The 23401-nt window shown below is 46.4% G+C and overlaps 1 protein-coding gene across 13 annotated transcripts in view; it reads left to right on the top strand.

Annotated features, from left to right (window-relative positions):
* Znf532 (zinc finger protein 532) overlaps positions 1-23401 on the top strand; it is a 109001-nt gene that overhangs the window by 60133 nt on the left and 25467 nt on the right. For 11 of the 13 annotated variants that reach the window (XM_032886183.1, XM_032886184.1, XM_032886186.1 and 8 more), the window contains 4 exons: positions 2856-3037; positions 7667-7843; positions 14575-14737; positions 19194-19475. The exons of 1 other annotated variant lie outside the window; for it this stretch is intronic. In XM_032886183.1, coding sequence (XP_032742074.1) covers positions 2856-3037; positions 7667-7843; positions 14575-14737; positions 19194-19475 — 804 coding nt within the window. The remainder of the gene's footprint in view (positions 1-2855; positions 3038-7666; positions 7844-14574; positions 14738-19193; positions 19476-23401) is intronic. One more of the 13 variants, XM_032886191.1, reaches the window with a different exon arrangement.

The raw sequence follows: 23401 nt of genomic DNA, 5'->3' as shown, positions 1-23401 counted from the left end.
GCTGCCCCCAGAGAAGAAATTAGCTGCTTTGCCTAAGCTTCACAACCTTTATGCATGTTCTGAGGACAGTAAGCCTAATTTCCAGAGACATAAATAAATCCACATATGTATTTCTTCTGATTTCTTCTCTTACAGGCCACGCACTGCTGAGCTAAACTGCTGGTTCTCCTACTGAGTTGACGAGCAGCCTCAGTTTGTGCCAATTAAGGAAAAATTTCTTTGACTTTTAACAAAAAGGAAGGGAAAGTCAGATTCTGTTAAACCACAAAGAATCCACATGCTCTCCTGTGTTCAGTGTCCCTAAGCCCAGGGAACGTGCACCTTGTCATATGTTCAGAGCGTCCCAGAAGAGTAGTGGAGTCTCCCCTTTGGTGCCTGGAAGCCCATTTCCACTCTCTGCAACAAGGACAGTTGTGCAGCCGAGGCGGAATAGTTACTTAGACAGTGTCCTGAGAGTTCAGAAGCACAGGTAGTATGCAGGCTTCAAGGAGAGTGCTTCTGAGTGGAATGCAAGCTGCAATGGAGGCTTGGCATGCAACAGTAACCAAGAAAGAGAGAAAGAAGCGCAGGAGTAGGTGTGTGGGTCTGCACACCAACGTGTGTGCGCCCGTGTAAACTATAGGTAAGACCCCCGTACCTCCGCTGTGGTCAGTGTCCACACCCTTCCATCCTAAGAGCTGCAGGACTGAAGGTGCTTGGCGAGAGGCCGGACTCTCTCCTTCCGGGTCTGATGTGGGTGGGGAGCCCCAGCTGCTGACTGCGTGTGGTTGGCAGAGAGGGCGCTGTCTGTCAGTGATGGCCACAGCCTTAAGTTGTATATTTTACATTGTAAAGAGCAAATGTTTGTTATTCAATCGCGATGGGTGATAATGTAAGTGTTTAGCTCTAATGGCCCTTGTTCTTTGAGAGTGTCTTCCCTGTTGGCTTTGTACTGTTACAGAAGTAGTATAATCACATTGCTTTAGGTAGGGGAGAGGCATGGGGAAAGAGAGACCCATTTCTCGTCTTAGCATCGACATCTTTGGCATTCAGTTTTAGTGTTCAAGCTTTTCTACTGGATGTTTTGTGGTTGTTCAGCTCCTGTGACCCCATTCCACTCTTTCCGCCACCCCCGGAGCCTGGCGGACTCCCACTGCTTGCACTTCATCGCACGTCCTTAAGCCTTATTTCCTCTTCTGTAAAATGGAAGTGTTACTGACATCATAGAGTATGGGAAATAAATGATACAATGTATTAATATTTAAATCTGAAGTTCCTAATGTATTTAAAGGACGCGTGGCTCACGGTGAAATGGACCAGTCCACGTCTATGTGTATATTTATATCTATATACATACACGAGTATGCGTATTCAGCTGTGAGTGTGTGCATATGTGTATGTGTAGACATATGTGTATAATGGTTTTTGACTTCTTTTAGAAATGAAAGCATGAGTTTTATTTCCAAGTAAGTGCGCCTCCTGGGATGCCCGTGGGAGTGCAGACGCCATAATTCTCACGGAAGCTAGAAGACTGTAGTCAAAGAAGCGAGTGACTGCCTGGACTGGGTGCCGGGAGCAGGCTGTGTAACCAGTTCCGCTGTCTGTCGGCTGGTTTTCCTTGTTGTGGCAAGTCTTAACCTTTGGAGAATGTATTCCTAGGAGTGGCATCTGTTACCGACATTAACCTCGTCACTGCTGCCTGTACTGCTCTTACTTTGTGATTGTAATAAACATCTCATGGGATAAACCTTGTATTTTAGTCCTTTCAGGAGAAAAGCCAAGAAATGACTTTCAAGTGAGTTTTGTTTATTTCTTACTATAAGTCACATCAAAGCCTAAACTTAAATTTTTGAGTTTCATCGAAATAACCATGAAGAATTAAAACAATATTTTTTAAACTGCTGTCAATCTGAAGGTACTTTTAATCTCAGGAAAATATATAGTTTGAGGCTTTCTTTTACTTTAATGCAGATGGTTCATTTTAGAATGCAACTGGCACTTGTTTTAGGACAAATGTCTGAAAAGCGTGTGTGTGCCATTCTCTTGAACTTGTTTTCAGTATGGTAGTCATTTATATTGACTGAATATTTTTTATTATGTTTAAAAAAGATATTTAGTCCTTACATTTAAGGAGATGAAATAGGCTATTTAGTTTTTTTTAATAATTAATGAAATAGTTTTCTTTAAAGGTGATTTCAATTTTTATTTTAATACAGTCAGATTTTAAGCTTTGTAAAGTTTCTTATGCTCTGCAAATTTCAGTTTAAAGTTCAAATTTATGTGTTTGGGCATGGGTGCTTTGCTTCAATTAGAAATCATGTTATGACCAGTTCATCCATTTAAAGGCCGACTTGGGTAGAAGAAGAAAAACCAGTTCCTGTGCCATTCTTTTTGTGTTCCTGAATTTAAGGTTTAAGTAATTGAAGTAACTGGGGAAGAAAAAGAAGAGACTGGATTAACTGGGGTTAATTTCTCTTTTCCTGAGGCAAGTTTTGTGGCTCCTGTTGGGCCTGTTAGCTGGGTAGCGTGTCCTAGAGTTTATCTGTGAGCATAGTTTACAGGAGACCTTGTCTAACCCTTTGCTCTGGGACAAAAAACGCAAAAGGGACAGAACCGGAACCATTAAAGCGGTGTTTTCTTTAGCTCCCTCTCTGGTGCGAGCCCGCCTTCGTAAATTCTTACCATTTTTGTTTTGCAGGGTGTTAAGTTTCCCATTAAACTTGTAACCTTCAGGTTTGCTTTTCCTCGGGCATTAGAGTCCTCCCTAGCCGTGTTTGAGATGAGCCGCATAACTAACTGTACAGCTTGACTGAGGTGATGTGCATATCAGCCGTGCCGAGCAGGACCAACCGTCTCTCCCCCTTTGGTTTGTTTAGAAGACTTGCACTGTCTGCCAGATGCTGCTTCCTAACCAGTGCAGCTATGCCTCACACCAGAGAATCCATCAGCACAAATCTCCCTACACCTGCCCCGAGTGCGGGGCCATCTGCAGGTCGGTGCACTTCCAGAGCCACGTCACCAAGAACTGCCTGCACTACACTCGGAGAGTTGGCTTTCGGTCAGTATGTCGTTCGCTGATAACCGCGCTGCGGTTTGACGGGCCTGTGCACACGTGTCCTTCTCAGGGTTACCTGGTGGTCCTCCGGGAACCTAGCCCATTGGTAGTTGATCCGCTCGATTCCCTTAATGCCGTGTTGACCTTGCTGGTCCATACAGATGAGGACAGGGGGTGAGGTAAATGCATGTTTGGAGCTCGGCCGTGGCCTTCGCATCCTCTCTCCCCACTGTACTTACTGTCCCTCGCATTTGTCCCCTGTAGGAATCCCGTGCATTTCTGTACCTTTTACTGCTCCCTTTCTCACAAGCGCAGACAGGAGGGAGTGCTGTAACCACACAGAAGGGTCCGGCGAGTAACCTTTTCTGATGGCCATCTTTGGAGTTCCCCTCCAAAACTCCCCACAGTCCAGCCTCATCTTTACCCTGGCCCTGGAGACTCCCGGATGTGTATTTTTGACATCTGGCGACTTTCACGTTACCTCAGCCAGTGTCAGCTGATGATACACTTGGTTCTCAGACGTTGCTGCCTTCTTAGATGCGGCCCCCTTCCCACTTACCTTGGCCCCTCAAGGGACTGTCTTGGGTGACATAATGTCTTTGTTCTAGCAGAGGTGTCACGGTGGCACACGCTTACCTTACTGTCTGGTTAGACTGTCGGTGGGCAATGGTTTTGCTCAGTCCTGATTCCGTCACACGTTTTATAAAGATTGGTGCGGTTTGCTGATTTTATTTTCCTTTGGTTTATGTTCCAGGATCACTAATTCCTGGGTGGCTCTGTCCCGTTTTCTTTCTTTTCCATCTTCTTCCTCTTAAGATTTCTTTCTTTTTATTTTATGTGTATAGATGTTTTGCCTGCCTGTATGTCTGTTCACTGTGTGTGTGTGTTGCTTGATGAGGTCAGAAGATGAGCTCAGATCCCTTAAAACTGGAGTTACAGATGGTCGTGAGCTGCCACGTGGGTGCCTGGAATTGAACTCAGGTTCTTTTGAAGAACCAGTGCTCTTAACTGCTGAGCCATCTCTCCAACCTCCCCTCTGCTAAGTGTTCTGACTGTAATCTTATGCCTTCACATCCCTGGTGCACAAATGCTTTATGGATTGAGATCTAACCTGGATTGGGAGGAAACCTTTAGTTTAGAAAACAAGAAACCAGGGCTTTTTTCCTTTGTGCTTGATTTGCTTGTCAGAAATTCATCTGTCCTCCGTGGTACCCAGTAGCTTGGGGGACCTGCCTCCGACCGGCTGGTACGTGACAGTTAAACAGATGGCCCGCAGACCCACACGCAACGGTACTTTGGTTCTTCCTGCACGCTTGGAAACTGAGTGGATTCTGTACACAGGCAGGGAGGCAGCTGTGCGGCCTGTGCACTCGCAGCAGATACCGGCTGAGCGCTGTTTGTTCCCAGATTTCTCCTCGCTCAGTGAAACAAAGGCTACGTTGGAATGAATAGAGGACAGCCGTCTGTGCTCTGAGTTATTCCTGGTATCTCTCCTACCACAGAAACCTTACGTGCAGACTGAAGGCCTGCACCTTACTGGGAAAGTGCCTTGACCTTCATTTGTCCCAGGCAGATTTACTTATTTGGGTGCTTCCAGTTTTACATTTCAAAATTTACCATTTTTATTAGCTGTAGATTTTCCCCTCTAGACTGGAGGGGATTCAAACGATGACAGCAAAAGCGCGTTAGAGGGTTCTGTGTATTTGCTCTTGGCGCTGCATCCTACTGTGAAGCCCTGGCTGGTTTTTAACTTGCTGAGTGGGTAGGCTGGCCTCATGCCCACATCTCACTCCAGAGCTGGATTAGCAGTAAGCATCCCTGGGTCCACCTGCCATGTTTGTTTATAGGAAAGTTTAGCTCATGTTGATTCCTCCTCCTGCCCTCCTTCTCTCTGTCTCTGTCTCCGTCTCCATCTCTGTCTGTCTCTCTCTTTACTTTTGTTTTTGAGAGGCTTTCTCTGTGTAGCCTCGACTGTCTTAGACTTCAATCTGTAAACCTTTGCCTTGAACTCAGAGATCCTCCCGCTTCTTCCTCCCGAGTGCTGGGTTTAAAGGTTTGTGCCGCCACTGTCTGGTTTATGTTGACTTCTTTAGAAAAAATATAAAAACTTAAAAACATTTTCCTGCCCTCCTCCCCACCACACCCCCCTTTTTGGTGACGGGTCTTCTATTGAAACAGTTCTGCCTGGGACTGAAACCAGTGCCACCATGCCGGTCCTCCTGTGATGAGGACGTCCGTGCGTCCTAAGCCATGAGGCAGCTGATGGTTCTTGGCTTAGCTGGAAGCCTGTTCCTGTCTTGTTTCCTGCCCCACCCCTTTGTCTCTGTAGTTAATCATTTTTATATATTCTTTCTAGATTATCTTTAGGCCCCCAACCCTGCCTCTGTTCCTTCTGAGGGCGGTGCTTATCCTTTTGGTCCTATTGTGCCTGTCTCTTAAATACTGACCAGCCGTGTCTGGCTTCTGCTTAAGTGGTAGCAAATATCAATTACAAATAAAAGTCAAGTATTCAGAATTTTCCTGCCTCCTGATATATGTATTTAGGAAGAGATTATTATAGGGTTGTGTATTGTAAACCTTTTTTAATCAAAAAATAAGAAGAGAGCTGGGTATGGTGGCACTTGCCTGTCCTCCCAGAACTTGTGAGGCAGATGCTGAGTAGCTCTGTGATACATAAGGGGTCCCTGAAATCCTCACTCATTGCCCTCTGTTGCCCTGGACCTCTCCTGTCCTTTCTCCTCCTCTGTGTCCCCTGGCCTCTGTGGTACCTTTTAGACCGAGTCCCTGTCACTTCTGCTGCCAACTCAGAACCATGTGTCCACGAAGCCTGCTCTGTGCCGCGTGGCTCTAGAGAGTCGGTAGCATCGACACACGTCTCTTTGCTCCTTTGTGTCTTGGTCTTTTGCTTTAATGCAACCCAGTCCTATGTTAGATGGGAAGATGTGTGCGCCTGTGATACAGCAGGCTCTGGGCGGCATTCGGTGGCACTGGGACAGGTGGAACCCTCAGCCCCAGCCCCAGATCCTAGCTTATCTGTCTGTGGTTACACACTCCTGGACGTGCTTGGTTTCATCTGTGGGCCTCCTCCCCAAGGCCAGGAATCGAGATTGCAGTAAGTACTCTGCCCCTGTAGTGGCTAGCTTCTAGGGGAAGGTGGGACTAAAATGATCCGTTCAGTTCTTATTTTACAAACAAGTAACTGCAGACAAGAGCATGAACTTGTTCAGGACAATCCTAAGGTGACCCAGAGGAATTTCAGTTCTGGTTGACTTCTGTGTTGAGAGCAGTGTTCCTGATAAGACAGTGGACTTTTCTTGTTCTCTTGTACAGTATTTTAGTGTATTACTGCACACTATGCCCTAAGACAGTGAAACTGCCTGTCGGTGGTGGTGCATGACTTTAACCCCAGCACATGGGAGGCAGAGGCAGGCGGATCTCTGAGTTTGAGGGCAGCCCTTTCTATAGAGCAAGTTCTAGGACAGCCAGGGTTACACAGAGAAAGACCGTCTCAAAACAAACAAAAAGCTCCCAAATTCAAAAACAATGAAACTGAGAATACTGTGATTTTTCTTAAAAAAAAAAAAATGCCTGCAAAGCCTTCTGCAGAACACACCCTCTGTGTAGCTTACAGAAGACGGCTGCATGGGTCCTCTAAGGGTAGAAGTGTCCATCATGATGTCCCAAAGGGCAGGCCCTGCCAGCAGATTTCTTTCTTAGGTGCCTTGTGTATACATGACTAGGGACATGCTTGTCCAGTCATATGAGAGGCATGTTCTCTCAGATGGTTCCCGAGAGCTGTGGCATTCTTACGTTTCCATATGTGAGGCAGGAAGTCCCTGGTCCAATGGAGGTGTTAGCAGGATCGCTGAGGGTCCTTGTGCAGAGATGAGTGGGTCGGGTGGGCGTCTTTGTTTGGAAGTTTGCTTCTGTGGTGGTAGATTTTAGCAGGGAGTGAGCTGATTGTCAGACTCAGAACTTCAGAAGCTCGCAGTCCGTTGTTTGAGAGTTGCTGACTCTTCAGAAGATGGAATTTAAAGACCAGATATGAACACAGTCAGATATGTTTTCCAGCAGATAAAACCCGGTGGCTGACTTTTACCATCCTCTGGGTCACCATGCAGTACAGGTGGAAGATACATTGACCACACCAGTGTGTACCAGGACACTACAGGTCATGTACTCCTCTTTGTCCCTCTGTTGGGGTTTGTAGGTGCAGATTTGAAGGTCTCTGCCATTGGAAAGATCTTTAGTACAGTACTAGGACAGGTAGTAACATAAGGCCGTAGAGTCAGGCCAGCACATGAATGTCCTTCCTAATCCAGGATCCCCACGATCTTGCTCTGGTCCTGATCTGACCCTGACCCTCATGGTTCATTAGCCTCACTAAATATATATCTATATCCTTCTTCAAAATGTTAAAAATCCTCCAGACTCTGACAGTTTGTACTTCATGACCCACACTCTTAAGCATGTAGATTTGTCTTTACTTTGTTGCAAGCAGAAAAGGCAAAGTCCTTTCCAAAAGCCGGGAGAAGCCTCCGCGGGCTCAGATATGTTCATGTCCCCCTGTTGACACAGTGACGTCACTCGGTGTTCGGTGGTCTGTGCTAATGACTGTTGTTTCTCTAACAGATGTGTACATTGCAATGTTGTGTACTCTGATGTGGCCGCACTGAAGTCTCACATTCAAGGCTCTCACTGTGAAGTCTTCTACAAGTGCCCTATCTGTCCAATGGCGTTTAAGTCTGCCCCAAGTACACATTCCCACGCCTACACGCAGCATCCTGGCGTCAAGATAGGAGAACCAAAGTAAGTCGCCCCACGGCTGAGTTTTACTCTCCTGCTTTAGCGTTCATTTAGAGGAGGTTGTCATTGTAGCAAGCAAAACTTACAGTCTGAACATTTGTCGGCTTTGTTAATTTTGATGTGTGAAGTTCTGCTCCATAGCTCAGCAAATCATTTTTTCCAGTTAAAGTCTTTGTCCCCAAATGTCACCTGTTATCCATGCTTTTAGCATCAATTTCCGCTCAACCCATTTTATTCTTAAGATGATTTTTAGCAAGTAAGTTTTAGGAAAATTATAAAAACAGAAAACTCAACCTATGTCATGTTCCGCATTTCTGTAGTCTGTTTATTGTAGCATACACCTTTCCCAGCAATATTCAAAAGGCGAAGTCAGCTGGAGACACTACTAACTAATTTAACTTTATAGCTACGACAGATCATTGATAAGTGGAAGTCAATTTGATTTTATTTAATGTGGTTTTGCTTTAGGGCTGTTGAACAGACAGGTGTACCGGCCTGTCTGCTGTAGGGGCCAGTCAGCGGAGGGGAGGGGAGTGGAAGGGACGAGTGTGGGCACAGCGGCAGACCCATGCCCCACCATCGGTCAGGTGTGTGGCCTGGCACTGTTTTCTGTGTCAACCTTTCCCGTAAGTGCCAGGTCAGCTGTGCCCTGTGGTCTGGGAGAGTAGAATGAGGTGGAATGGTTGAAGTTTGTAGCCTGAGGTGCCTGTGTGGGGTGTGGAGGAACTCCGTACGCATTCGCTCACTCCCTCGTTGTGAGGAGTGTGCGTACACAGTGTGGTTGGTGGTATTCATTTTATTTCTGGGTTCATTATGGCCGTGTGAAGTGTGCTGACTCTGGGAGGCTAGATTAGCTGTGCCAATATTGGGGTGCATTTTTGTATGTAACCCCATTATTGAAGATCCACAAGGGGTGGAGCTGTAGGTAATGCAGTCTAATGCCCGTACTTCTTAGCTGTGTAGGAATGGCTGTTTAGTAAAACAGTGTTAAAACCTATTTTTTCAAATAGGTCTTTATCCTGATCTCTTGTGTGTTGATCCTCAAAGGGAGGCAAGTTGTAAATTAGGGATTCATATTTGACTGAATATCTTCTCACAGCAGCAGGGAATGATGATGTTAGTGGTTTTGTCTCCAGTGTCCGCACTGGGAAACTTGTGCAACCCAACACAGCCGTCTCCTCATGAATATAGTACTGATTCTTCTTTCAAATAAATCAAATATTCTGTCTGGACAGCAGCTGTAAACTGAAACCAGCAGACTAGCGTGTTGAGAGAAAGCTCATGTTTGAGCACAGTAGGTATAAGATCTTTATAGCTTTACTTAGAGGAAGATTTTAAGTGCAGAATTCTAGAAGTAAGCTATTTGTAGGATCTAAATTATGCACTGGTCCAGATCACAGGGTCTCTTCCCGATCTGCTTCTTCACAACACGAACACCCCTTAGTCCAGCCTGTCTATGCTCTGTCTGCTGCCTGCCTGTCAGCACTTAGTAGCCAGCTTGGTGAGAGTGGTGGTGCCAGCACTGCCCAAGAGAAGCAGGAGACCTTTAAGGAAAGAAGCTACACTCTAGACCTTCATAAAGAAAGGACATAGCTGAGGTCTGTGGTAAGCTGAAGTGTGTTCTTCCCAGAAACAGTGAGGGAGGGAAGTTGTCACCCTCAACGAGGAGACGTGACAGGAAAGTGTGCATGCTGTGGAGATGGAGAAGGCATCCGATTAGAGTGTGCAGTGTCTCTGTGGTTTCTGATGCCTTTGGGGTATTAGGGCAGAGCCCTCCTAGGAAGAAGGAAACTCTAGGAAAATATTACTTTGATTTTCTTTTTCCCTTTTTGGGGGACAGGATTGCACTGCATGGTCCAAGCTGACCTTCAGCTCACCATCCTCCTGCCTCAGCCCCACAATGCCAGCATTCTAGGCATGTGACTCCGCTCCCAATTCTGTTTTAATCTATTCTTTAGGGTTTTTTTTTGTTTGTTTTGTTTTTCTTTTTGTCCTACTCTCAGGTTTCTTTAATAAGCAGAAACCTAAGCACAGGCATAAGCTACTGTGTTTGAAATTTTACAGTAAAAATGTCATACTGATGAAATGAGAGACAGAGCCCTGAGCCAGTGCCGTCATGTCAGCAGCATTAGCCTGTGCTTGTCCCAGCCTCCGTCCTCCGCTCTTGCCTGAGTCCGGCCCTGTCCTCAGCTGGCTCTCCAGTGGGCGCTGTTCAGCTGTGAGTTCTTCAGGCATGTGACTGCTGAGGCACTGCCCTCCTTGCTACCTCACCCATTCAGGCTGATGTAGAGCTACTTATCCCGTGACCATTTGGGGGTCATTTGGAATTAACTAAAACCTCGCCAATGTTCTTTGAATCAGAGCCACCTCCCAGTGCTGACCCCTCACGGCAAGCAGTGTTTGGGTGGCTGTGGTTATGCAGCCGATTCAGAATTACCCAAATGACTTCTTTGGTGTCACTAATTAGTATCCGTCTCACTTCCATTTCTGTACTGAGTATGTAGATGTCTGAACATAGAGCAAAAATCCTGCAGTTTTAGCACCTCCACTTGCTTTGTTTCTTGTTTTCTAGGATGTAGGTGGGCATATTTTCCCTGCTGTCTAAAAGGGCACTTTGAACCCTCTTTAATAATCGCTTGGTACTTACGTTATTTTGAACATGCATGTGTCAGGCTGGAATGATAGTTCCTAAGTGAAGAGCTGTACAGGAGGCAGATTTGGACCAAACTCCTGAGAAAAAAAGCCCACAGCGTTGCCCTATCTGCATGGTCTGGGGCCCCCTAGATCTTGGGGAAAAGGCCTTGGCACTGGGATTAATTAATTGATACATCAAGCAAATGACCTCCTGACTCACCCACATGGGACCTGAAGGTAGTGTTCAGCTCCTCAGGGTTGAGTGTCGGTTACACCGTAGAGGGCAGTGCTTCCTCCGCCTGCTGGGGTTTAATCAGTACCTCACGCTCGCAGTGCCAGGGTGCGGGGCCCCCAGTTTGTTTGTTTTTGTTTCCCACACATGCCCAGCAGTGTCTGAAGAGCTGGGCTGCACTACACTTTGGTCCCCTCCCCCAGTGGTCTGGTTGTCCAGCTGCTTTACAGGGGATTTAGAAGTGCTTTTACCCCCCGCCCAACATACACTTAGCACTGTGAACCCCAAGTCCCACCGGCTTGCTGCTCTCTGCTTTTGTGTTCAGGGGTTGGAACCCCTTCCCCCTCTCACTGCACAGACGGTTCTCCTGAGGCTTTCCTGTGGTCCTAGGGTAGTTTGCTCCACGTTCAGGATTCGTCTCTTCAACCCTTCAAACTATCCTTGTGAGCGTGTGGTACTTTTGTTGTTTGATGTTTCTAGCAACAGCAGTAGTCCCTGTTGCTTTTAATGGTTCTTGTTCACAGAAATGGTGGCAGTACTGAGAACTGGGTGGTGAGACAGTTCTGAGAACCCTGGTTTTGCACGCCCTGGTGCAGCTGGGTGTGCTCACGTCTCAGTCTGCCTTTCATCCTGGGGAGAGACGGGACATCACGACCTGTTACTTCAGCGTGTTCTTCTCTTTAAAAAAGCAACTCATCCAAGTCACACACAGCCCCTATTCAGGATGTCGGTGATCACCGTGCTGCTGCCAGCAGGTTCAGAGCTTGGCTTAGAGGTTTCCAGCTGCCAGACTGTGTCCTTTTCCTTTCTTTCCAAGATCCTGACCAGGCAGTGCCTTTTGGGTTTACTATGTCTGTCCTTCCTCCAGAACAGTTGAATTGAATACTGCCTGCCCACCGCTCGTCCCCCAAAGGGACAACCTTTCGTTCTTGGATGACCTTCCTCATCTGGTCCTGCTTTCTCAGAGTCAGCTGAGGACCTGGCTCTCATCACCCGGGATCTCACAGACGAGGCTGCACAGCTTCTCAGGGTCACACGCTGGGCCAGGAGCCAGCTCTCCTGATAGTGACACTGTCACCTTTTGCTGATCTTGATTGGCTCCTGCCATATTTCCGCAAGAGGTTCCCATTCAACTCTTTTTGCTCTCCTTGGCACGCTTTTTGGTTTTTGCTTTTTGAGTTGAGATCTCGCTGTGTTGCCAGGATGACCTGGAACTCCCCTTTTCCTGCCTTTGCTGGGGTTGTAGAAACACACCAAAGCTCCTGGCTCATTAGTGATTCATGGGGAGGTCTTACTATGATAATATGCCAACAACTCGTCCCTTCTCCTCAAAAAGATGCTAAGTAACTCTGTCATGTGAGTTTATATCTTCCCCAGAGGAAAATGAGAGCCACACCTGTTGTTCTTTTTTTTAAGATTTATTTATTTATTTTTAAGATTTATTTTTAATTGTGTGGGGGGGTGTCTGTGTGTTGGTGTGCGTATGTATGTATGTGTGTGTGTGTCTGTGTGTATGCATGCATGTATGCGTGTATGTATATATGTGTGTATGTATGTATATGTGCGTGTCTGTGTGTATCCATGCATGTATGTGTGTATGTATGTGTATGTATATGCATGCATGTATGTGGTATGTATGTATGCATTTATATATGCGTGTGTGTATGTATATGTTCACACACATGTGTGCAGGAAGCCAGAGATTCCCTGGAGCTGGAGTTATAGGCAGTTGTGAGCAACCTGACCTGAGACCATGCTGGGATTGAACTTGGATCCTCTGTACTCATACATACTCATGATGGCTGAGCCATAGCTACGTCCCAATTTCTTCTCTTTTCAAATGCTTGTTTCTTGATTATAAGGAATCCATGAAATAAGTGGAGTGGTAGAGCGTGCACATATACTGTCATCTCCAGAGGCAGTGATAATTCTATGCTTCCTGATTCTTTACCATTTAAGAAATGTGATCATGGGGCCAGAGAGATGCCTCTATAGTTAAGAACATTTCCTGCATGTCTTAGGGCTCTTAATGGCATGTAATTCTAACTCTCAGGGATCCAGGTATATATGTCACATACAGCCACCCACATATATGTGTCATATATGTAGACATGTGGCACACATAGACACACAAAATAAAACAAATCATTAATAAGAAGGAAATGTATACATATCATAGTATATTGCCTTGTTTTAATTTTCCTGGAATCTTTATAAGCAGTTTCTTTCAAAAATGTCCTCTGTGGTGATTTGTTTCATTGAACATTGAGGCTCTTCACGTTAAGCGATTCCAAATCGTAAGGAAGTGATCCTCCTTGGATACCTGTTGCTATGACGGTGAAGTATCACAGGACCAGTGCTGGGCTGTGTTGGGAATGCCTGGCAGGAATGAGCTGGATTTCCCTTTTCCGTCTGTTTTGAAGGTGCAAAGTGACTGCTTTGGCAAGACCTTAGAAAACCTGTGGTCTTCTGGTTACATCTCAGAGTCTTCTGTGAGAAAAGAGAGTTAAAACTGTAATTGTAAAAGAAATTATTTATATCACCACCACCATCATCATCAACAAAGAGTCTTTCTGTTTAGCCCTGACCAGGGTGATATTTCCTGTACAGTAGTCTGGCCTTGAACTCATAGCCACTCTCCTGCTCCATCTTTCATGTGTTGGGGATATGGGCATACTCCACCATGCTGGGCTGAGTTGCAGGTTTGTGACAGCACTGCCCAGGAGGGTTTGAAGCTGCGTGAGGGGAATCACAAGAACACAGTGGAGAAACCCGGATGGGCTGTGGGCCTCCTTTCTCTAGCGCTGCTGCTCACGGACTCCCCTGCTGCTCTCCAGCCAGTTAGTTACCCTTCTTTGCTCGGCTTCTCCTGGACTCCTGGTGCCTCTTCCACACCTCTCCAAAGGAGCCATGTTTCATAGCCCCACCCCACCGCCCAGGACCAGGATAGTCGGGAACAGTAGGGAAGGGTGCTGTGTCCCAGGCACACAAGGGGTGTCACACACACCCCAGTCCCACCAAACACCCGTACCAGAGCTGCGAGCTTCGGGAGAGATCCGATTGGGTAGAGGAGACTTGTTTAGAAGATTCCAAACTGCTAAGTACTAATTTAAGAAGGTGGATTGGGATGGTGCCTTAGGCATGGAAAGGGTATCTACTGTGTGGTACTGTAGACCATTCTTAAGAAGCATTGGGCTTTCTTGTGGTGTGCGTGCTTTTATCTCAGTAGTTGTGCACTAGTGTTAACGCTGGCGTAGAAAGGATGACATTTAAGTGGAAAATTGCTAATTTTAAATGTAAACTCAGAACAGGCTATGCAAGTATTAGAGTTCGGGTGTCTTTAGTTCATTAATCAAATTATGTTTCTAGTTAGGGTACCACCATTGAGCTGTATTGCTTTGTTTGACGTCACCAAAAAAAAAAAAAATCCACATTCTTTTTCGGGTTGGGATGCCACTGCTCAGTTGTATTGCCCTTTTCAATCTTTTTTTAAGAGAGAGAGAGAGAGAGAGAGAGAGAGAGAGAGAGAGAGAGAGAGATTGATTGATTGATTGACTGATTGATTGATTGATTCTGATGTTTCTTGCTGTACTGGAAGGTTTTGTACAAAGATGCCCATTGTGTCATGGTTGAAATTCCTAAGCAGACGTTCCTGATAGCGTCTTAGAAGCGAAGGCTTTCCTGTGATTGAGTTGATTGAGTGAGTGAGCGATGTCAGTTGTCTTGAAAAGCTTGCATCACAGCTAAAATGTTCTCGTTTGTCTCCTCTCAATGGCTTCTACCGCCTGAGTTCCTTAGATGCTAAGCAGTAGCTCTGACGTGAGACGAGGCTGACTGACCGTATTTCGCTGCGCTTCTTCTGTTCTAGAATAATCTATAAGTGTTCCATGTGCGACACTGTGTTCACCCTGCAAACCTTGCTGTATCGCCACTTTGACCAGCACATTGACAACCAGAAGGTGTCTGTTTTCAAGTGCCCCGACTGTTCTCTTTTATATGCCCAGAAGCGACTTATGATGGACCATATCAAGGTGTGTGTGCGCGTCTCTCCTCCCGCCTAAGCGGCCCGCAGGTTCATGCATGGTCGGAGGCCCTGGCCGAAATGCAGATGTCCATAGCGCATGCTGCTGCTAGGGAAAGAGGTGGACACTGGCCCATTGCCACATGCTGTCTTCATGTTCAGTTGCCTTTGGGGTGCTCTTTACCCAGGAGTCTCGCTCCCAAAGACTGCCGAAAAGAGCAGGTGTGCATGCTCTGGTTTAAAAGAAAAATAAAGTTATCAGGGCTCTCTGTATGTACATGAAACTGATGACTGTGAATTTCTCTTTTAAAAATAATGTTTATTTTTGTTTTAATTACGTGTACATGTCTGTGTGTGGGTATGTGCATGCGGGTTCAAATGCCCTCGGAGGCAGAGGTCAGACTCTTCTGGAGCTGGAACGGGCTGTCTCCTGGAGCTGTCGTAAACTGTCGCATGGGTGTTGGGAAGTGCAAGTGCGATGTGTGCCCTCAGCTGCCGAAGTATCTCTTTAGCGTTTGTACTTGTCTGTTTTGAGAAGTCTGTCATACCGGATTAGGAAATAGGAGTTTTGATGAGTTATGCTAATTTATATAAATATTGGTACATTCAGAAAAATTGGTTTTCTCCCTTGAAATTATATAAGCATTTAACTTTTTATTGTATTTGATGCCCTTTAGTCTTTCTGGTTTTTTCCCTCCCTATAAAAATAGCAGGTATGATGATGTATACTTTAAATTGGAGGCAGAGGCAGGAAGAGCTCTGTGAGTTGAAGGCCAGCCTGGTATACGACGTGGCAAGTTCTAGGCCAGCCAGGGCTGCATAGTTGCACCTTATCTCTTTTTACTTTTGTCTTATGGGATTGAGTTTTTGCCTGTGTGATGTATGTGCACTGTATCCAAGCCTGGTGCCCTCAGGTCAGAAGAGAGCATCTGTTCCCCTGTAACTGGACTGACGGATGGTTGTGAGTCACCATGTAGGTGCTAGGAACCAAATTTTCTTAAGTGTTCTTCTTCCCCACCGAGTTGATGGTAGAACATTAGGGCCGATTGGGTGTTGAACCTGCGGTAGTGTTTAGTGTAAAGGCTTTGTTTGATTCTCTTGTCTCTACCCCCTCCAGAGGCACTGAGCTCCACTCTCCGCCCCACAGGCGCATCTGTAATTATAGCTTGCATTTCTTGAGGCAGGGTCTGACTATGACAGGTTTGGTCGCCTGCTATGTAAGCCACGATGGCCTTGATTTTCTGGAAATGTCCCTGCTTCTGCTCCTAAGGGATGGGCTTAAAGGCTGGTGCCACGCCCGTCAGTTCTGGCTGCTTACAAAGGAGGCCGGCAGGGAGGGGGAGTTGCTTCTCACAGGATGTCAGAGATTTGGCTTCTGGCAGTTAATCTTGGCATCAGGAAGTAGTAGATGGGGCGGGCAGGGTTGGGTCTCCCGTAATAGTGAACATGGATGAATGAGGTGGGGGAAGGAGGGCTGACCCTGTGGTAGTAGGAGGGCTGGACTAGTTTCAGTTACCTGCACTGGCCTATGTGGTAAGAAGACAGTGGGGCTGCTTTTATTTTAAGTGCATCCTATTGTCCTAAAGTCCTGTTATTATGCTTGGTAGGCAAGAATAAATACAATGCTCTAGAGGCACGGTCATGTTTAAAGTGATGCCTCTCTTGTTCCATATTTAGCTCGCCTGACGCCTGTTATGTCCTGTGATGTAGCCATGAAGCAGAACTGGAATGGGGGAATGTTGAGGTGGTCTCGGCCTCTCTCTCTCTCTCTCTCTCTCTCTCTCTCTCTCTCTCTCTCTCCCCTCCCACCCTCCCTTTCACCCTCCCTCACTCCCTCAATCTTTCTCCCTTGCTCTCTTCTGTTCTTAAATTCATTCTGTCTGTCTCTCAGTCTCTCTCAGTCAGTCTGTCTGTCTCTGTCTGTTCCCTCTTTCTCTTCTGTTCTCTGTCTCTCTGTCTCTGTCTGTCCCCTCCACCCCCCGTCAGGTGGCCCATCTTTACTTGATTCACATTATGTCTCTGTCATTCCAGAATCCATGTTTATCTACTTTGTAGGTCCTTATACTCCATGCTGACGTTCACATCCAGCTAAGGGAAGCCAGTTCCGAGAGAACTGAGGTGTATCACTGTTATGCAGTAGACGATTCTAGGGTCAGATGTGGGCCTCGCATGTGCTAGGCCTGTTTGTGTTCCGTTAGTAAAAGGACAGTTGATTTTAGCCTTGCTTTTACCCACAGTAGAATAAACACATAGTCAGAGGCTGCATTTAGCACATGCCCCAGTGCCTGCTTGTTGCAGGACCCCCACTTCTTATCTGTAATTTCTGTACCAGGGTTATTTTGTGTCCCGGCCCCTGTTACGTAGAAGCTTATGGAAAATTTAAGGATTGAGACTTTGTCCCTTGCATTTTAAATACTAAGAAAAGTTAAAAGTCAGGGGCTGGAGAGGAAGTGCAGTTATTAAAATGGAGAGATGACGCCTGGTGTCTACATGGACACATGTCAGCCTTGCACGTACATATTACGCATGCATGCATAACTGCACACACATACACACAGGTTAGCTGTGTACCGAGGCACAAACTAGGTACCTTTTATACACACAGAAATCTGGCATGTACATGGAAAGTAAGCAGGTATGACCGTAAGGAAATTAATTGTCTGCCCTGTTTCCCCCTGGACAGGTGTTGCTCTCAACCCCCAGGGTAAGCCAATTGATTCTTGTGTGTATGGAGATCTTGTCCTTTCCTGGTGAGAATACCATACAACTCACCTTTCTTCCTGGGAAGGACAGTGTGGAAGAAGGCCAGCCACTAGTGCTGGTATTGTTCAGAAAGCAGTGGGGGTGGGGGTGGGGGAGTGTCGTCATCCTTGTCACCAAGCTTTCATAAGCTAATCTCTGTGACCCTAGGACCCAGGTGTCAGAGATAAGCTGTGTCTCAAGGCACAGACTTGCTGTCCAGTACAGAGCCAAAAATCAAAGCGAGCCAGTCTGTAGAAGCAACTGCATCTATTGGGTCTGGTGGTACTGGCCCAAACCTCAGCTACTGGGGTCATAAGTTCTAAGCTTGCCTGAGCTACAAGGCCAGCCTCAGCAACCTGATAAGACTGTCCCAAAATAGAAAGTGGGAAGTCGCATATGTCAAGTGGAGTGCTTGCCTAGATGCACGCACGCAGCCCTACCCTCAAGGCTGAGGATGGAAAGAGCCGAAGGTGGTCTTATACTCATCCTACCCACATTCAGAATCCCGTAGGCTCAGGATGACTGTTCATTGGCTGTTGTAATGCTAAGAAACAACTACTCGACTTTAAAAGGCTTTTTGAGTACCTACTGGGTACACTCAGAGGCCATGTACTGCCCTGACAGTACTTGTACCCAAAGGTCCCAAGTATCTCAAGATATGGAAAGCAGCATGTCTTGCTGGGCCATGGGCCTTGAATACTTCAGCACAGTAGCCTACTTAAACAGTTCTGCAAGTGGGAAGGAGATGCTCTCTCCAGAAATGGTCTGCCACGCAGGGAGGGAAGAGCCAGTATGTTTCGGGACAAGGTCCTGTCTTCAGAGAGTGTTAAATGGTACTGATGGATAAGCCTTTGAAAAGGATTTGGAATTACGGTCAGTGGGATGGCTCAGTGGTTAAGGCACCTGATGATCTGAGTTTGATCTCTAGGACCATCCTGGATTGTGGAACGAGATACTCAGCTCCTGGTAGATCCCTGTTCTCCATACGCATGCACCATGACATGTGTGCATCTACACACATAAACACATGTACACAAACTAAGTAAATGTTAAGAATGGAGGTAACACACATAGCTTAGGGAGGTCATTATAGTTACCTCTTATTAGGCCTCTTTCTGGGGCTCATGAGACCTCTCTGGGTAAAGGCACCTGCTGCCATCCTAATGGCCTGGGTCTCGTCCCTAGGACCTACATGGCAGAAGGAGGGAACCGACTTGTGCAAGTTACCCTCTGAACTCCACACATTGCCATGACATTTGACCCCTCCACAGGTTAAAAACGTTAATGTCCCTTTTTTTGAGACAGAGACTTACTATATCACCCCAGCTTGCATAGAACTTGCTACAAAGACCATAGACCATAGACCAGACTGGCCTCAGATTCACAGCCATCCCCCTGCCTCTACCTCCTCAACAGTGGATTTAAAGGTGTTCACTGCTGTGCACGGCTCCACTGGTTTAAATTCATCTTGATTTATTTAAATTTTTTGTGTCAAGAGGGTCCCCGTGTAGCCCAGGCTGGCTAGGAACCTGCTGCGTGGGGCTCTCTCTGCCTCCGTCTCCTGAGTGCCCGAGTTACAGGTATGCAACGCCGTGTCTGACTTCTCCTTTATGTTTCTAAAAAATGTATATTTTCAGCTTAGGAAATAGTTCTCTGAATGATTGTCAAATTCTGTTGAAACGGTGTGATTTGTGATAGGCGTTTCTTTTCTTTTTGCTATGCAGTCTATGCATGGAACATTGAAAAGTATTGAAGGGCCTCCAAACTTGGGTATAAACTTGCCTTTGAGCAGTAAGCCTGCAACTCAGAATTCAGCAAACCACAGCAGAGAGGATGCCAAGTCCATGAATGGGAAAGAGAAATTGGAAAAGAAGTCTCCATCTCCTGCAAAGAAATCCACAGAATCTAAGAAGATGGCCAGTCTCGGGTGGACGTGTTGGGAGTGTGACCGTCTGTTCACACAGAGGGATGTGTATCTGTCTCACATGAGGAAGGAGCATGGGAAGGTCAGTGAGAGTGACATCCATGCTCCGGCACCAGGAGGGGACACCGGTGGATGCTGGTGACCCTCTGCCATTCAGTCTCTCAGTTGTTAGGATTAGTGTGACCTCGATGTCTGTGTGCCTCACTTGGCCTCATCTGTGGAATGGACATTCCCACACCCTCCCAGTCCTACCTGCCTTCCCTTGTACAGTGGATAACAGTGGTAACTTGTCGATCGTGTCTGTTGATGGCTGACAGTGTTACAGACAAGGCCAAGGCGGGAACCGAGTGCTTCGTTTAGCTGTGACCAGCAGGGAACATAGGTGCAGAGGCAGAGTAATGCTGAATGCCGCCAGCCTGGTCCTGCCTCTGCTCTCTGGGTAACCAGGCGCCGTTGCACACCAGGCTGCGCTAGAAGGAGTGAAGCCTATTGGGCAGGTGGGTCTGCAGAATTTTGGTCTGTCAGGGGGTGCTGGGGAGAATCAGCCTCCCCCGAGATTGCTTTCAGTGAAACAGCTCTCTCTTACCAGAGTTAACAAGGGCTGTATAAACCGTGGGGTGAGTGCATATTATCGGCTGGTGCCAAGGTGCTGGGAATGCTTCATTTGTATGAGGAGGAATTAGAGGTGTTTGCTGGACATGTCCTCAGGAAGAGAGGAGGTTACTGGGTGGTGTGAATATGTGCTCCCTGTGCATGCAGTGTGCACAGGGGACTTAGGAGGGCTCAGGTCCTCTGGAACTGAGGCACAGCTGGTGGTGAGGCCTGGGTGCCGGGGATTGAACCCAGGTCCTATCAGAGCGCCCAGCGCTGTAACTACTGCGCCATCTCTTTAGTCCTTGCCTTCTCTTTTTAAATAACGAACAGACATTTTCTAACTGGTAAGAATTTTTTAAAACCACCTAAAAGGACCAGTGAGATGGTTTAGCAGGCAGAAGCACTTGCTGCTGTGTCTCGTGACCTGGGTTCAGTCCCCAGTACCCACATAGTAGAAGGAGAGAGCAGACAAGTTGCCTTGGATTGTGACACTCATGGGCATGTCATATGGACACATGCATGTGCACATACACATAGAACGAATGTTAAAAAAAAAACAAAAAACCCTTCACTTGCTTTAGACTTAAAATACGAAGAATTACTTTTTATGTTACCTATTACTGCCTTTGGATACTATATTAGGCTGTGTTCATATTTTCTGATTGTGTGGGATCCAGAAAGCATCCATGGCAGGAGTCCCTGAGTTTTATTTTGAATGTGCTGTTGGATGTGTGTTTTGTATATGTCAGTGGGTATGTCGGTGCCCTGGCTCTGATGTAGAGGTCAGAGGACAACTTTACTCATGTGTAGGTGCTCTCCTTCTGCCTTGCTGGAGACAGAGTCTCTCCGTCACTGCCGCATACACTGAGCCAGCTGGCCCGTGTTTCCAGAAGATCGCCTGTCTCTGCCAGTGCCCCAGCTCACTGTGGGAATGCTGGGATATGCGCTCCTAGGAGGAACTGCGTCCGGGTTCTGGAGGAGCCGTGCACGGGTTCTGGGGTTCCAGACTCAGGTCCTGGGGCTTTCTTAGCAAGTGCTTTACCCACTGCGCTATCTCCTGAGCCTCAGGTTCAAGTCTTTAGATAAAAATATGTTCTAGGCAACATGAGTTAAAGGTGGTTGTGAGCCACCATGTGGTTGCTGGGATTTGAACCCAGGACCTCTAGAAGAGCAGTCAGTGCTCTTAACTGCTGAGCCATCTCTCCAGCCCCTGTACTTTTATTTTTATATCACATCATAAGGAATATTGCTTGTCTCACTTTTGATGATACTAAAATTGATTTGTGGGTTCAAAGGCATATTATGTTTAAAGAAAACTACCATCGTCTTATTGCTTTAACCTTTATCTTGCTTTGTCCTTGGGAAACTATGTAAAGCTGTGCAGGGACGATTAGCAACTGGTTTATCCTGGACCTGGAGGAAGTCATTATATGGAGTAGTAGTCACATTTATTAATCAACCTCACTTATTTATACTGTTTATTTGAGCCACGCATAAAGCTAATGTGTTCCCTTTTGACCACTGCAATGCTATAAGTTCTTTATCTGTCACAGGGATCCCACATTATCCTTTAGAGAAAATAAGAGTTCCTTGTGGGCTTCATGCAGGCAGCTATGAGTTCTTGTAATTATTCTCCTTGGCAGCAAGAAACCCCCCCTCCCCCGAACGTTTTCTAAAGGACAGACCAGACCTTGTCTCATCCTGTCCTAAGACACTGTGCTCCTCTCTCTTGAGACTTGGTGCCTTCCTGGGTCTGTTCCCCAGGCAGCCCTGCAGTTGTGTCTTCGTAAGTTGCATCTGGGCAAGGGATGTCCTTTCTGGGGCTTTCCTGGTCTAGCAGTGTGAGAGACCACACCTCTCTGGTGGCTCAGCTAGGATGGCACCTCATCTAGAAGTTCTTTCTCGGTCCCCTAATACCAAATGATTTCTTTTTCTTGAATGTTTTAGTAGCAACCATTACTTGTTTCTTCCGTTAAATGTCCTCTCTCCGTTGTGTCTGTGGGCGCTCTGGTTTGCATTTCATGGTGGACTGAAAACAGTTCTTGCGTTAATGAGTACGAGTGAGGTCTGCTTTGGAAGCCATCTTGCCCTTTTAGACCTGATCTTCCCTCTGAGTTACCCATGCTGTCGTGACCTCCAAGAATCCTGTATTGAGGGATTGTGTTGTGTGTGAGGTGGCAGGCACCCCTCAGTCCTTAGGCTGAGTTGAGCTGAGGCTCTGGAATACTCTGTTCTTATGGAAACGGACAGTTTGGAAAGGTGTCAGGAGAGCACCGTTGTCATCCCTGCCCTGCCGGAAGCACCCGGGTTTGCTAGATTACCTGTTGGAATACCACTGTGCAGTGAAAGAACCTGTCAGTGAGAAGGAATACTTGACTCCAGGACTACAGTTAGGACTGGAAAGTAATATATGCATGTGTGGGATAAGTGTTCAGTAACCTGGCGGCTCTGCCAGCCACAGTGTAGTCACTGCTTGGGTGTTATTGCTGCTGGGATGGTTATTTTCACATGGTTTTGGGAAAAGATCTAAGTTAGGGGTATCCTCAGCTGGTATAAATGAAGATGTTTATGTCACAATAATCTACTACTCGTGTGTGTGTGTGTGTGTGTGTGTGTGTGTGTGTGTGTGTGTAGGGGTATGTCTAGGCACCCAGATTCTGTGACTTGTGTGTGAATTTCAGAGGACAAACAACTTTGTAGAATGAGTCTTTATACCTTAACTTGGGTTTTACTTTTCTATTGCTGTGATAAAATACTCTGACAAAACCAACTTACGAGAATAAGGGTATATCCTGCCCCACCTGGAATAAGGGTATATCCTGCCCCATTGTTGAATAGAGGTATTTCCTAGCCCCATCATGGCAAGTAAGTCAGGAGGAGCCTGAAGCAGCTGGTCACATGATACCATACTTAAGCAGAGGGTGATGAATGCTCACTTCTGTTCAGCTTCTTTTCTTCACTTACACAGTCCAGGGTCCTAGGGAGGGAATGGTGCCACCCACAGTGGACAGTCTTTCCACCTTAGGAATGTAATGAAGATCATCTTCCTTAGGCATGCCCAGAGGGCCATCTCCCTGGTCTAGAGTCTTTTAAGTTGACAACTAACTCTGACTATTACACTTGGGGTCTGAGTATTGAACTCAGGCTCGCGTAGTAAATATCTTTACTCACTGAACCACTTTGTTGTCCAGATAGTATATATTAGAAGTTTAATTAAAAATTTGTAAACATATTGAATTACTATTTTATTCATTAAAAAATCTTTAAAATATTTTACTTTAAAAAGTATTTTAAAAGGCTAAACAGTTAAGAAGAAGAGCGTCACAGGAAGGCCTCAGGTAGACAGCCAGGAAAAAGGTGGATCATTTGGTGACGTTGGTGTAACTATTCAGGGTGGCTAGAATTAACATACCT

Source organism: Rattus rattus, chromosome 15, assembly GCF_011064425.1.
Source record: "Rattus rattus isolate New Zealand chromosome 15, Rrattus_CSIRO_v1, whole genome shotgun sequence".
NCBI classification, from domain to species: domain Eukaryota; kingdom Metazoa; phylum Chordata; class Mammalia; order Rodentia; family Muridae; genus Rattus; species Rattus rattus.
Note: the sequence above shows the minus strand (reverse complement) of the source record. Positions and strands in the feature narration are given on the sequence as shown.